General features: G+C 37.8%; 1 protein-coding gene across 2 annotated transcripts in view; it reads right to left on the bottom strand.

Annotated features, from left to right (window-relative positions):
- Positions 1-7,987: 7,987 nt before the first annotated feature.
- The window catches only part of THBS2 (thrombospondin 2), a 30,601-nt gene continuing 23,651 nt past the window's right edge, over positions 7,988-14,937 (bottom strand). For both annotated transcript variants that reach the window (XM_085541363.1, XM_015858016.3), the window contains exons 18-22: positions 14,284-14,511; positions 13,576-13,847; positions 12,493-12,590; positions 10,810-10,949; positions 7,988-10,321 (exon numbers count right to left, since the gene is read on the bottom strand). In XM_085541363.1, coding sequence (XP_085397489.1) covers positions 10,314-10,321; positions 10,810-10,949; positions 12,493-12,590; positions 13,576-13,847; positions 14,284-14,511 — 746 coding nt within the window. In that variant the 3' untranslated portion in view covers positions 7,988-10,313. The remainder of the gene's footprint in view (positions 10,322-10,809; positions 10,950-12,492; positions 12,591-13,575; positions 13,848-14,283; positions 14,512-14,937) is intronic.

Here is a 14,937-nt window from a genome sequence, read left to right as displayed (position 1 = left end):
GACACCCTGATTTTAATAAAGAAAAGACAGTGGACAACTGCAGATAATTAGATAATCTCTAGGTCTGCTGCTGATTATAGGGATAACCATGCAGTAATTTTTTTCTGCTTTCTATTAATGTGTCTTCCAATCATCTTCAGACATTCTTTAGCATAGGTAAGTTTGTCTCATAATTTGTTTTTCAGATTTCTGGGATTCCCTGCTTCTTAAGAATGTCTCCCCTTACCTTTGTACATAGTGCAGCTGTTTAACTGTGGCAGTAGGTGGCCTAGTGAAATATTACCACATTATTTCTTCAAGGACTTCTTCAGCTTCTAGTGTTATTTAACCCTCTTCAGAATCATGGTGCTTACTTTGGACTGTTTTGCTGGAATTGCTTCTCAGTGTCTGAGTGATTTGATGAGAAGGACAGACCATCAGTGCCCCTTGGCCCCCTTCAACAAGAGAAATGCTTCTCAAATTGCTGGCAGCCTCTGCTAACTCCAGGCACTGCTCCAGGTTTCCTCCAAGGAGCAGCTCTTTGATGACACGTAGTCTGCTTGGAGGAGCCCTGTTGACATCACCAGACATGGCTTCCCCTGTGTGCTGGCAGTAGAAGATTCAATTCAAGGAGACATGAAAGGCGTGGGAGGATGGGGAAAGGAGTGGTCTTCCACAAGTCAAGATCAAATGCCATGTTTCTTCTCCAGAGTCAGAAAGAGATTTCATTGATGCCAAGCTTGAAATTGAAGCTGTCAGCCCAAACACAGCTGGAACTCCAGATGAACTGCTATTGTTTGTTTAGTGACAACTGTTGGTTGCAATGAGGACCTCCAAAAAACAGTATGGGTCTGAAGAGGAAGGATGTTGCTGCTGCTGTAAAGTACCGAGTATCAGCATCTCTTCACTCTGACTGCAGTGGTTTCTGAGCTTTCAGCACTTTGTATGCAGTGATCATCACCTCATGGTTAGGCCAGTAGACAATTAAGGCTTTCTAATATTCCTACACAGAAGTGATGAAGAGTTACAAACACAAGGTTCTGATTCTCACTGCTGCTATGATGTGTGTCTGCTGAAATATTTATTTCCACTTTATTTGTTCATGCATACTCTACTGTTCATATGTGTGCACAGTATGGGTTTGAAATCAAAACATTTTGGCCAGCGGTATCCATGGGAGACATTTCTGCTTCCTTTCGCTTTCACCTGCTGTGATGCTAGGACTGTAAAGGGCAATTCAGGCGTAATAGCACAGTTTCCTCTCAACATTTTGTCAGTGCCATCATTTGTCATATAGTCAGTATATGCAGTAGTGTTAGCCTAGCAATGTGGATTTGGTAACTGTTTCCTTGTATATCTTTAAACAGCTTTATTCTGTACTTAAACTATGAATTCTTTGTGCTAAACTGTCCCACAGTGGGATTACTGGATTGAAATACTGCCCATCTTTTCAGACAGCGTTATTACTTCCTTGAAGAAAGTATTTAGAAGGAAAGACCTCAGAAACTATCACAACTATCTAAAGATGCTGTTTTCCATTTCTTTTTCCTAGACTCTTCCCTATTCAGTACTATTTTAAACATAATTTGAAAGACTGCAGTTCAGAAATAAAATTCGTCTGAGTTCTGTATTTCCAAGCTTCAGCATCAGTACTCATCCTTCAGTAAGCTCTGGTCATCCTTTTTATCCTGAAAAAACTGTTGCTCTTGAAGGGTGTGTTTTTATGACAGCAGTAACTTCACATGCAATCTAGATTAATTGTCTCTTCAGGAAATTAAAAAGAATATATATATATCTAATTTGTTTATTCACTCTTGTAGCAAAGGAACTCTGCAAACAGAAGTGTGGACTTCATTAAGAGAGACCCAGTTGACATCTGTAGCCATGTCCTTACCTAATTAATGGGAACACGGAGACTAGAATAACTTCTATTATTGTTTAGAGAGCCCAGTGGTTTTGTTTAGTTCTGTAATAGAGAGGGTGTCAAAACTGTGCATGTTTCCATCATTAACTAAAGTCCATCCTAGTCCAAAATGGCATTTGCAGCATTGAATAACTGGAAAGGACAAAGGAAGAGTTAGACCAGGTGTAATCTACATCTCAGATGCGTAAATCCCATTTCTGCTCCCCCCCCTTCAGTCCTTGCATATATTTACCAGAATATCATCTGTCCCATACATCTGGAAACACAGCATTTCTTACAACCACAGCTGCAAGTGCAACATTGTGATGTACAGACCAAATGGTCGATGCTTTATGAGCAGTATTCCTTTGGAAAATATGATTTAACCACTGTCCTCAGCTCCACATTAACAATATCAAATCATTTCTGTTTCCATCTTTAAGATGGAAGATCTTTAACAGGCCTTGGTATTTCTTAGGTGAGAACATAGATCAGTTGCCTTGTTTTGTTCTGACAGGATGAAGAAAAAAGAAAAATCCTTCCATACAAGAAGTACACAACTGAAAAATGCCACCTCTGGAAGTTCATTTTGAGGATCATTCTAACTTCTGCATTTTATTCACACATCTAATTCTTGAAACTGCCTTGTCAACTGAAGCAGGAATTTGGCTCTCTGCTTTTATCATCTATTTAAGAACAAATATCCTGCAACATAGAAAATAGAGCAGCTGGCTTCTGATGCATGCTGCACTGCAACCCCCCAGGGTAAGTTCAGATACTGATGATCTCTGCAGACCAGACCCTATGGTTCTGCAAGTGTTGATTATAACTAAGCAGAGTATTGTCTCCTGCTGCCCACCTCTTTTGTATGGTTTGACAGTCCCTATAAAATTCTGTACAATTTTATTACTGTTGTACTCCCCCTATTCATTCCCCTAGGCCACATCTGGTATGTTACATGTCTCTGTCTGAGAGATTTCTGCTGGCTTTCCAATAGCTTCATCAAAGTAATATTGGCATTAGCTGTTTAAAGAAGTAGAGGCCCCTTTGCAGCACAGATCACCACAATATGTCTCTGTCTGCCACTGAGCTGTAAGCTTAACAGTGATACTTTTGTGTATGACTGTTTTGAATCAACGTGCTTTTGTTAACAAGAATTGTGTGTGTTTTTCTTTGTGTGTGGTTTCTTTTCCTCCATTTTGATTTGCATGCAAACACCTGTGAGTATGAGCACTTGCCTTGTATCTATCTATATATGGTCTTGTGTATAGAAAAGTGTATTTGAAATAGGTATATGGTCACAAATACTTTTAAACTTACCCAGGGTGAGAAAAGACAATATCCCTGACTAAGTAATCAAAGAAAGCCTATGTTAATAGACTTTATTGGTAGAGTTCTCCAGGGCTTCATGACTCACAGTTGAGCCACAAATTGAGGCATGTCCCTGTGATTACAACATCTCATCAGAACCATGTAATTTCCCCTTCCTCCCACCTGATACCTCCACACCTGTGAGGCTCCCACCTGCCCCAGGGAAGCTGGCAAGGATGCAGTACATGGAGCAGCTGGCCCAGGGCACGCATGGCCACCAGCCCATTGGTAGCAGCTAAGTGCTGCCAGCTGCTCCAGAGCTGCCTGATGAGGCAGAAGAGGAGGTAAACAAACAAGCCTTAGAGAGATCAGCTGGCAAATACTTGTGTTGTTTCTTATTAGATGAGTTTTTTTTAAAAAATCCCTTTGGCTTAATACATTTCAGGATACTGATATCTAGTCTGAGGAAAATTTGGACACCCTTAAGAGCCCCCTTCAATAGCTGCTATTTGGGGTTGTGGAACACAGCAAATAACTGTACAGATTCCTCTGGTTCACTGTTTTGTTTTCCTCCTTCTCCAGTTTCCTTCCCTGCGTGTGCTGTTCTGTAATGCTAGAAGTCTCTGCCTTACCCCACTCAGCTCAGAGCTGTGGGAGGTAAAAATGGGAAGAATTTCTACCCTCTCTATAGGTAATACCTGGAAGAAATTGAACAACTTTTCACATAATATGGACATCAGAGTGCAGAGCATAAACAAATCAAAGCCCCAGCTGATGAGGAACAAAATTATGGATATAGGAGGAAATTAAAATGCTTTGACATTGTTTCCTATTGAATAAATTACTCTGTCCATAGCTCTGGTTTTATTTTACATTTCTAATGCAAAACACTTGCAAGTATCAGGCTTTTTGCTAAAGGAATGTATATCCTTCAAAATTATGAACATGTGTATGAAAAACTGGTAGTCCTAATAAGGCAAGCTGACTACATTGGTTCATTCCACACGGACACGTCTATACAGAGTAATGATTGAGCAATAGAAGAGGAAGAGGTATCCCAGATACTTGCCATTTATTATTTTACTTATTAATCAATTTGCAGTGAAAAGTTTATAGTTTCTTACCAAAAAAATAATATCTTTCTTCTTGAAAAACACCAGTTCTGCATCATATGTTTTTTGACATCACAGCCCAAAGGTTTCCAAGCTGCGTTTCACTGTTAAAACTTGTACAGAATCTTGCAAGAAAGGGCACAAAAAGGTACACTGATTAAATCCTTTCTATTGCCGTCTGGAAGTGTCAGTACAGAAATACTACTTCTCTGAAAGAGTGGTCAGGCAGTGGAATAGGCTGCCCAGGGAGGTGGTGGAGTCATCAACCCTGGAGGCATTCAGGGGACATTTGGACATTCTGTTGAGGGACATGGTTTAGTAAGAACTATTGGTGATGGATAGATGGTTGGACTGGGTGTTCCTGTGGGTCTTTTCCAACTTTGGTCATTCTATGATTCTATGATTCTATGAATTGCAATTGAGAAAATGTGATCTGCTGCACAACACTGGGGACAACTCTAGACTTTGTCTTCACTTCTTCAGTATCAAAGTCGAGGTGCTGAGTATAGTTAAACCCTCTGGATTAGCTCCACAGTCATCTGGCTGGTCCTTTACTTCTGACTGCAAACTCCCAGACCAGACAGTGCAGCTGAATCTTCGGTAATCAAGAATAATTAATTTATCTGGGGTCCATGCTTCACCTCCCAGTATGTGACTTACGAGCAAGGAATGTCTTCAGAATCGGTTTCCACTACTCCTGAATATCATTTTCCTGAATATTGTGATTGGTTTCCTGTAACTTCAATCATTATCAAAGGTTGATCCTGTCCTAATGTTTTTTGGTTGGTTGTTGTTGCTACTTTCAGGTAGGCAACAGCAGAAATTCCAGAAAGAGAACTGGAATGAATGATTACAAGGCATTCATTCTGGCTTTCACTATTTTTTTTATATACAAGAAGGGATGTTGGACAAAAAATAACCTAGGAAGCAGCTGACAGTGCTTAGTGCTTTCTACCCTCTCCCTTTGTGTCAACATCATTTAAAAATCAGTTGACAAAGGGAGTCAAGACTATCTCCTAAAAGTTATTGAATGACTACGTAATCTTGATGTCTAAAAACCCATTTACATGTTTCAAGTTACCTTACTACAGGTGTTGTTGAGATTTTAAGTGTGATTTTCAATGCATGCCTCCAGAATCTAGAGGCTGGTGCATTCTGCAGCACTGAAAGGAGTCCAGATATGCTCAGCAGATGTCTGAAAAGGAATTCACTTCTTTTTCAAAGAAGAGCACTAAACATGTTCATGTCTAGCTCTACAAATATCAGTATGACTGGAAAACAATCAATGGTCATTGACAGGATAAAAAGATTGTAAAATGTCAGATCAAAGTTTTGTCCAACTCACTTGTCAGATTCCAAGAATGGCCATCAGGGTAGGAAAAGCACTAAAAATAAGACAAAAAAAAGAATGAAAATTACTTTTTGCAAAATATATAATTATATATGTGGGTGTACATACATGTAACACGATTGACTCTACAAGAGCAGAGCAGAGAGACGTGAAAAAGGTGACCTGAACAGAAGTACAACACTGCAGCTCATGGTAACAAGCAGCAGACATTCTTCTACCTTTGACATATTCCACAATTCCATTACTAAGGTATGCACACAGAGAAAAAGAACAAAGCAAAATATTGTAATTATTGTAAACAGTAACAGATCCAAAATTAGTAGAAGGAAATTTATATTGTATATCACATGTAAGCAACCTCAGGAGCTCACAATAGGTTTTACTGAAGTCAAGAAGTGGGATTAAAAAAAAACAAACGAGACATTTATATGAATAGTAAGAACATCTGCAGTTACAATACTATAAAATAAGCCATAGAGGCAAGAAGGCAGAAGACACCTCATGTTAACTGCCTGGGGGTAGGAACACTGTTTTCCCTCTAGGCATATGGATGTATAATTTTTAATGATAAGAATTTTACACCCTCCTCTGGCACATTTGGAACTGGCAGCTTTCAAGAAGCAGGATAATGGATTTGATGAACCTTTGGCTTAATCAGTCCCAGGTTACTTTTGCTTCAAAGTCCCCTTCCTGATCTGCAAGGGTGGTCTTCTCCACATTGGGAACAAGACTGTGCCAAGTTATTACATATTATTTTTAAATCACTTTAGAGAACAGATGTTCCCATATGAGTATTAGAGCTCTTCCTCTATGGGGGTTTGCAGCACAAGCAGAACCCTGAATCTCATCCAGACAACATTCACTTCTGTAGGAAAACATCCATATCCCAGGCTGAGGATTTGGCCCGTTGATTCTGATAGTGTACTCAGCTTCTGACTCTACAGCACAGCTAGCAAGTAGTAGACACAGGTGTAAGCATTCATGATGCTAATATTTCAGCTGCCTAATATGAGAAATAACAGGTACAGAGGTTAGGTGTACTTTTTTCTTTCCTTTCTGGAAGAAGTCAAGGTAAACATGTTTTTATTATGACTGACAAATTCTAAGTGAATTTATTTTTCAGAACTCAGAGTTTTATCCAAAGTTTATCTGAAAAACTCTTGTTTAAAAATTGGACAAGAGTTTCTCTCAGTGGTTTCAGGGTTTCAGTGTTTCCTGTTCTTTTGGCTGACCCAGAAACACTAAGATACATAAAAACTTATCAGAAGGATCTTAGAAGAGGAGCAAATTTCATCACTGACTTTTATTAGATGGGAGCCTGATGCTCAGGGAAAGGGAAAGGACCTGCATAGTGTCATACAAGTCAGTAGCAGAATTGGGGCCTGGGCTCCTATTTGAAAATTTGTATGTAGATCTATGTAGAGAATTCAGAGGTGTTACTGCTTTTTTTGGTCCTCTGCTTGCTTCTTTTTCTCAGAGACACTGTTAGTAGTGCAGTGTTGCTATGGTTTCCCAAAATTAATGACAACTGTGCTCTCACAGATACCTGTAAGAGACTCTGGAAAACACAGGTAACAAAGATCTTGATCACTGTATTACCTTAATAATGCCAATCATTTTCATCTTTGCAATTTAAGTAGAAAAGAGCCACCCTCAAGAGGCCTGGATATTTGTATTAGTTTGAAGGATTCATCAAAAGATGGTACTGGAAAGTATATGGCTTTCTTGTGTAACGGTCTGAGTACTCCAGCTCTGGCACACTGGAACCGCAAGCTAGGGAAAGCAAACAGTTACACAGTATTGGTTGGGCTGAGAAATTAATAAGAGGCTATTATTTGTAAGTGGAGATGACTACAGTTTGCACCTCAAAGCTGGCATTTCGGCATGCTGGAGATTCTGACTTTTCCTAATCCAATTCAAAGTCCCCCCCCACAAGAGAGGTTCATCATGATGGTGAAGATCTCTCACACTAATAATTTCTCATATCTTACTCTATGTTACCACTAAGCACCCATTCCTGAAAGTCTCCAGCAGGAAGGCAATCCTCACTCACACAAACATATCCCAGTGACTTAAATGGGACACGCAGCAGAAGCATTTGTAGACAAGGATCATGTTTGTGTTCAAGTCCATCAATCAAGATCCAGTACAGAAAATGTGTATACAAATTCAGAAGAAAAAGGAAAAAAAGAAAAGTAGGACCAAAATTTCTCACTCACAATAAGTAAAACTTAGGATAGTTTGTCAGATAAGGTACTATGTGGAACTATGTCTCTTGTCAATGAGAGTAGGAAACCTGTTGTTTACAATCCAAGAAGACAACTGTCAAGCTGTAGCCAAGCAACAGATTTATTGGTCAGTTTATATTGCTGGTTTATAGCAAGGTAAGAGGTTATCTAACAGAGGGCCAAGGGGAATGGAATATTCCTTTAAAGAAACATTTAAACTACAAAAAAGGTAAAGAGATTATTTTTTTTATAAAACCTTTTTACAGTTTATTTCCTATCATTGATTTCTTAAAATATATATATATAAATGAGGATCTGACTAAATGAATCAGGACGTTAAATGATAAATTTCCGTCCATGTAAACAAATAAATAATTATTTACAGTCTTTGGTAAAACAAAATGAAATTTCATTAATCTCTCTCTCTCACACACACACTTGCAAGGAAAAAAAATGAAAAAGAAATAAAAGAAAAACATCATAAATAATTTACATAGAATAGGAAACTTATGATACAGTCCAAATATTAACATCTTCATCCCTATACTGATGTCTCTCTTCAACAAAACAAAAAACCTTACACAGCCATTACAATCATTACATTTAATGAAGGCACCCTCCCTTCTGCTTGGGACTCGGGGATACAATTTGAAACACCAAAAATAAGAAACCGAAACACACTTCAAAACCTCATGAAGAGGATTTGGACAAAACAAAAACAAAACCAGACAAAGTAGATTTGATAATATGACCACTATAAAATCTGCAACAAAGCCAGCAACTGTGAATTTCTTTCTAATGAATATAGCAATAGAACCTATTTCAAGGGAGAAAATGTTGATTCAATATTTTGCTTATTGCACCCAATAAGAAGGCAGAGATAACATCTTATTCCACTAGTAAATTCATCAATGAATAAAATTACACCAGCAAATGTTCTTTTCGTGAACAAAGCTCATACAACGTAAAACAAAATGTTTAACATGGTTATACTATTGTATATCTGAATAACTGTTGCATCCATTTAGAATAAACACTGGTAGCCCTTCAGCATTATTTTAAGATGTTCTATATACAGCAGATAGGTAACAATGCAAGATAATAAACTTAGGGTAACAGGATATATATTAAGGTTCCATTTATAAATTCTTCATTATTATTCATTTAACTTTAAAGAATACTTGAATATAACCCTCAAAAGGGTGCTTTGGCGTATATCATGCTTTGACCATATCTACATATTGTGATACACTTTTAAAAACAGCTTTAGATCATCATTACTCATAAATGTATTACTGATACATCATGTGACATGCTTTAAAATAAATTATCAGAGAATGTAGCTCACTGTGTTAATCATAATAAATATTAACAAAGTATGTATAAGTGGAACCTTAATCTCTCATACTACCAAATTAAGTAACAATTGTGTTGCCACCTTTTCAAAATCCCAGATCTGGACACTAGACATCAAAGTGCTTTTTGCTAAAGTGGTGGGAAAGTAGTTTGGGCTCATTTCACTCCACATGGCCATGCCATTATTATTATTACTATTATTTTTATTATTATTATATTTTTATTATGAAAGAACGCAAGACATAATGTAAATGAAAAAGCTGGAAATCATTTCGTGAAAGTCAGGCAATGGTGACAGCTTTGGAATCTTAAATGAATCACTCCTTTCCTTCACATGGAGTTTACAGTTCAATTCTCTTCACCCTAAGTAAATTCTGATACTAGACAATGCTTTAGGTTGCAAATCTGACATTTCTAACAACTGTAATTTTAATGAGTGTTATTAAGAGCATTCTCGTCACCTAAAGGACATCTCAAATCAAGAAGTCTTCATAATTCACCTTCACTTTATACTCCAAAAGCTTCTTCATTTTAATATAGACACCATTGGTGTGGTCATCTATTACTTTACTACCCAGAGGTTCTATTAGTGAAGTTCAGCCCCAATCAAAGAAAGCCATCAAGCATACAACCATAAAGTTATTCAAACACTGCTTTTCCTCATTTAAAGACGATGACTGATAATCATCATCTCCCCCTTTTTCTTCCCCAATATATATATATATATATAAATACACATTTTCATATCTTATTCTTTTAGATAATACAGACAAACATGTTCTGCTAAGTTGTCATTCTATAAAAGTGTTCTGAAGTATCAATCTGCTTTTGCTTCTGTGGTGGGTCAGATGCTCACATTTAGGTTTCAATAGTCCTGGCTGTGAGAAGGCACTTGGGTGGAGGGATGGCTGAGGCATTCCTGGCAGCAGGGAGCATTCCTGGTCACTGGAACATGTGGACAGAGGACAGGGAAGGAGGTACACAAAAATAAAAAAAGGAAGTACCAGGATGTACTGAGGTGTTCAGGTTGCATAGCATTTACAGTACTGTGCTGGTAATGCAGCAACCATTGCTCAAGCATCTGAAAGAAACAGGAAAAAAGAAAGGTATTAATTATTGTTGTATTATTGGTTTAGAATTCAACCAGAAAGGAGGAAAGATCCGTCACGGTACAGTATAAGGATGCAGCACAACGTTTCCCATTTTGCATTATCCTACGAACTTGGAAAGAGGGGTGATCCAGAAGCAGCACTCTGCCCGCAGGACACACTAAAACAGCCTACAAAGAAGTGGATATGCAAAGAAAATTTGAAGTACATATCTCACTCAGAGATTTATCTGTTTTTTCCCACGTGGGCAATATTAAACATCTGGGTTTTATTATTCAAATTGAGATTACTACAGAGGCAAAGGGCATCCATGGTATTTCAACAAACTGAGGTTCACTACATGCTTTATGATTACAGACTGTTTTCAGTTAAAGGAGGATATTCTTCATTTCCATATTTCATGCTTGCTCCATAGGATATCAAAGACATCAGCATTTTCCAGACATTTTCTGTAACTAACCTCTGCATTCATATTTGAGGTCAGAGAAATAGACCATTTCTTGAGAGAAAACAAAAAGACCTAATCGTCCACCAGCAAAGGTTGTATCATAAATTGGTCCAGAATCCACCATGACTTGCTTCCCTTCATACACTAGAACTCTGTAAAAATAAATAAATTAATAAATTAAACTAAGAAAATGATGGAATGTTCATTGCTAAGGGTCAGTAATAGCTTCCAAGAATTAAATCAGAATTCATTTTAGCTAGTCACCAGATAACAGCTTCACTGTAAGGATCACTTCTCATCTCTATCTCATGACCACATGGCTGGCAGCCAGAATACATTAATGAAAGTAGTGGAGCTGTTCTGCAAGTAATTTTATGCATACCGTCTGCAAGAAATTTCCCAGTTCATTTAGAACAGTTCATATCAGGAGATACGATTATGTCATGTATTCATTGATAAGCCTCTATCCCTGTGAACTCAGAGGTTAAAACAAAGTTGTCTTTACAGCTATGCGAATGACTGATTTATTTATCTCTAAGTGCAAGGGCCAAATTCACAAGTTGGAAGAACCATCCCTTTAGAGTCAAAGAAACATTAACTGGAGCCATGATTAATTTTGATTTCAGACACATTACGCTCTTAATGAAACCTAGAAAGATTTGGACAGAAACTGTTGAATTCATAAACTGGAAAAGGAGGACTTATTTCCTTTTTCTTGAGCGTCTCAGGCACCTACTCAGGAGCTAAAAGAACTCTTAATTTTCCTTTTCTACCAGATAGGTTGTAGCTCTTCTAGCTTAGATTCTCTGCTTCTCACCTCGAGATAGTCAAGGTTCTTAGGTTTTCAATATCTTAAAATAGCCAAATGTAATCAGTAGACTACAGGCTCACTTCACAGCGGAGTACAGACAGAGGCAACAGCAACATGAATGAAAAAAATTAAGTTTATTTTTTTTGCCTGTATCAGTAAATACTCTGCCGCATAAAGACTTAGATGAAGAAACATTTTTTCCTGAAAACTGGATAAAACAGACTAACCAAATCTGTCTACATTTCAATATCCTTACCCATATTAAACACAAAGTAACAAGACCAAGAGATCTGACTACCTCATTGAATAACTTATTTTATGGTTACAGTACTTAGTTCAAGATAAAATTGACATAGACAGCCAACGTTCTTTCCTTGAATGTTCATAGTATCAAATATTAGTAAACTAATAAGCCACAGCTCCTTGTTATGTGCATTGCAGATGTGCTTATGGCCTCTTCTGCACTACTGGAGACAGGACGCTGAAAAAGACAGTTGGCCTACTTCCCTGTGGCAATTCTGATGTTTCTAATTAATTTCATTCTTTCAAATTCCAGAAGCTAGAAAGGAATCTCATGTTCTAATCTCACTTTGAGTTTTCCATAGGAATTTTCCACTCCTTTACAAGAGAGCCATTGAGAGAGATTTTTATTTTATTTTATTTTTTTAAATTTAAGAATATTTGGCTGATGTAAGTACCCACTAATTGAACACATCTGAAAGGGAAAGTAAATTATTCTAATGATAACAAAATGGTCCCCTAAATAACGAAAAGAGCTGTCATGTAAGCATCATCATTATCAGAACTAGCACAAAACCTGAAGTAGCTGTTATATCAGAGACTGAAGTAATGCTATTAAAAAGAGGTACAGAAATATTTCTTACTTTATTAGCCCAGTTTTAGGCCTGTGAATCAAATGCCACCTGTATGCAGTATAATCCTTCCAACCAATGTTCTTAGGATCATGCCATAAAGTGCGCACCTACAGCAGGAACACAAATGCTGTATTAAAAACACTGTGCTTCAGCAAATATGCACCCACTACAGTGACTATACACAGCCATAGATTTTGGTTTCATGCTCTGCAACAAATAACCAGTGTTTAATAACTGATGGTATGATCAGCATACTTCAATTTATTCCTCTTTATCAAATGTAATGAAAATTCACCTCTTTAACTATGTAGTCTTGTCCCTGTTTGCATACAGACATCCACCCTGCAGGATTTAATGATGCTTTTCCTATTTGAATGAGTGACTCCTCTGATTAAAACAGGCCACAGCTTCACAGTTACTGCGTTTGGATTATTCCTTAAAAACTCTCACACTCAGTCAAAGCCTCATTCCTGCAAGAACTCCAAGCTGTGAAACTTCTATTCACGTGCAAAGCTACACTAGCTCATTTCCAAAAGGCATGAGATTCTTCTGTGGCTGGGCCCTCCTTGGAATAACAGTAACTTTTCTCTCCCTGCTTTCATGTAACTCATTTATGTTTGGGTGTTTTTTTTGTTTGTTTGTTTGTTTTTTGTTTGCTTGGGATTTTTTTGTTTGTTTTGTTTTTTGTTTTTTTTTGTTCTCACTGCTGGTCACTGAAGTATAAACCCAGCGTAATTTAAACAAGCCGGAATGTTGAAGGATCAAGTGCCAATACCAAGGTCACAAGGATTTGTAGAGAACTGAGATCTTTTACTCGTTTTACTCATTTTAGGATCACACCACGCCCTCCCCTTTATACATGTAATTTTTTCCGTTCATAATTTTTATATGTGCAATGTTCTCTTTGAAAGAAGGCAACTACTATTACATGTGAAATGAAAAAAAAACCACAGCTGTTTTTTTTTTTTGTTTTTTGTTTTTTTGCGGGGACGGGGACAGGGGGTGGGGGGGACTGTTGTTTGTTTTTTTGCAATAATTGAGATGTTAAATTATTTATCATGCACCACAGCACTGAAGTTTTAAATCTCTCACCTGTCCGGGGGTGTTTCCTGTATGCCATAGAGCATTTCTCAAGTGTTCACCAGTACCAGTTGTTGAATTCACTACCTTGAGTGACACACCAGAATAGCCATAAGCTCTGGTGGGTTTGTCCTCCCAGTAGGTCTGAGTGACCTGCTTCCACATTAGAACATAAAACCGACTGCTGGACTGGTAGCCAAAAACAAAGCCAGCGTAGTCATCATCACGGTCTGTGTTAACATAGAATGTGCCGCTGAAATCAACAGAGCTGAACTCATCATAACCTGGGAGAAGACAAGACAAGAACCACTGAGTTACAGCACTGGGTCTGGTCACCAACACTCAGGAGTCCTAGCTTTGATTCTGACTTTTGCTTCTTCTGTTTCCAGTCTCTAAGAAAGGAGGTAATTACACTTGCTTATCTACTCTATAAAGGCTTCTAGAGAGAAACAAGTAATTTACAAGGACTGTTGAAGGCAGCAGGCACTACACTTACGTCAAGTTCTTCAACTAGATATTTTACCAGTGTTACAGTCAGTGGTAAGCTGAATGGTGAACAAGAGCAAACCTATTTTTAATTAGGATGTATAAACCTGAAGTTTTACTCCTAACCTTGGAGCACTAAAATATATGATCATTATTTTATTTTATTTTTTTTTCCTTGATCAGAAGAACACTGGTTTCCTCACCAAAGATGCTGGCTTACAATGTGATACTCACCTACAGCTATTCCAGGATCAGAGTTGGCAGTCTGCACCAGTTCTTTGCCTTGGTGGCGAATAACCCAGTTAGGATCAATCTGAGCTGTCCCCTTGGGGTCCAGAGGGACCATCTGGAACTTTCTGAAATCAGTTTCACTGATGGCATTGTTTTCAGGACATACATCAAAAATATCTGGAACATTGTCATCGTCAAAGTCATCTTTGCAAATATCACCTCTGCCATCACCTGTAAAAGCAATAAGGAAACATAATTATTAGCAATTTAACCACACTATCTAACTTCTCTGGTACTAAAGGAAGAAATTTATGATGCGTGAATGCATCATTTTCTTGTTCCTCAAAGAATGCTCCACATAGAGCTTAATTCTCTAGAAGTTCATTTGAAATGAACATTTGATATGTTGCTGGTAATGACTGGAATAAGTCAAACTGAATCCAGGCCAAGATTCCTCCTAATAAACACACTCAATCAGTGGTTTGTGACAGTGATTAGTCTGGATGCTAATCTATATACACTGCTTCAGAATCAGCACTGGGGAACTTGGAAGTTTCTTATGCTGATATAATTCACTAATACTTGTATTACATTTTCAGTCTGATTTGTCCCAGATCATGCCCCATCCCTGGAGGCATTCAAGGATAGGTAGGATGG

The sequence above is a fragment of the Coturnix japonica genome, chromosome 3 (assembly GCF_054131305.1).
Source record: "Coturnix japonica strain WE chromosome 3, WE-NBRP24, whole genome shotgun sequence".
Lineage (NCBI taxonomy): Eukaryota > Metazoa > Chordata > Aves > Galliformes > Phasianidae > Coturnix > Coturnix japonica.
This window is presented reverse-complemented; position numbering and strand designations above follow the sequence as displayed.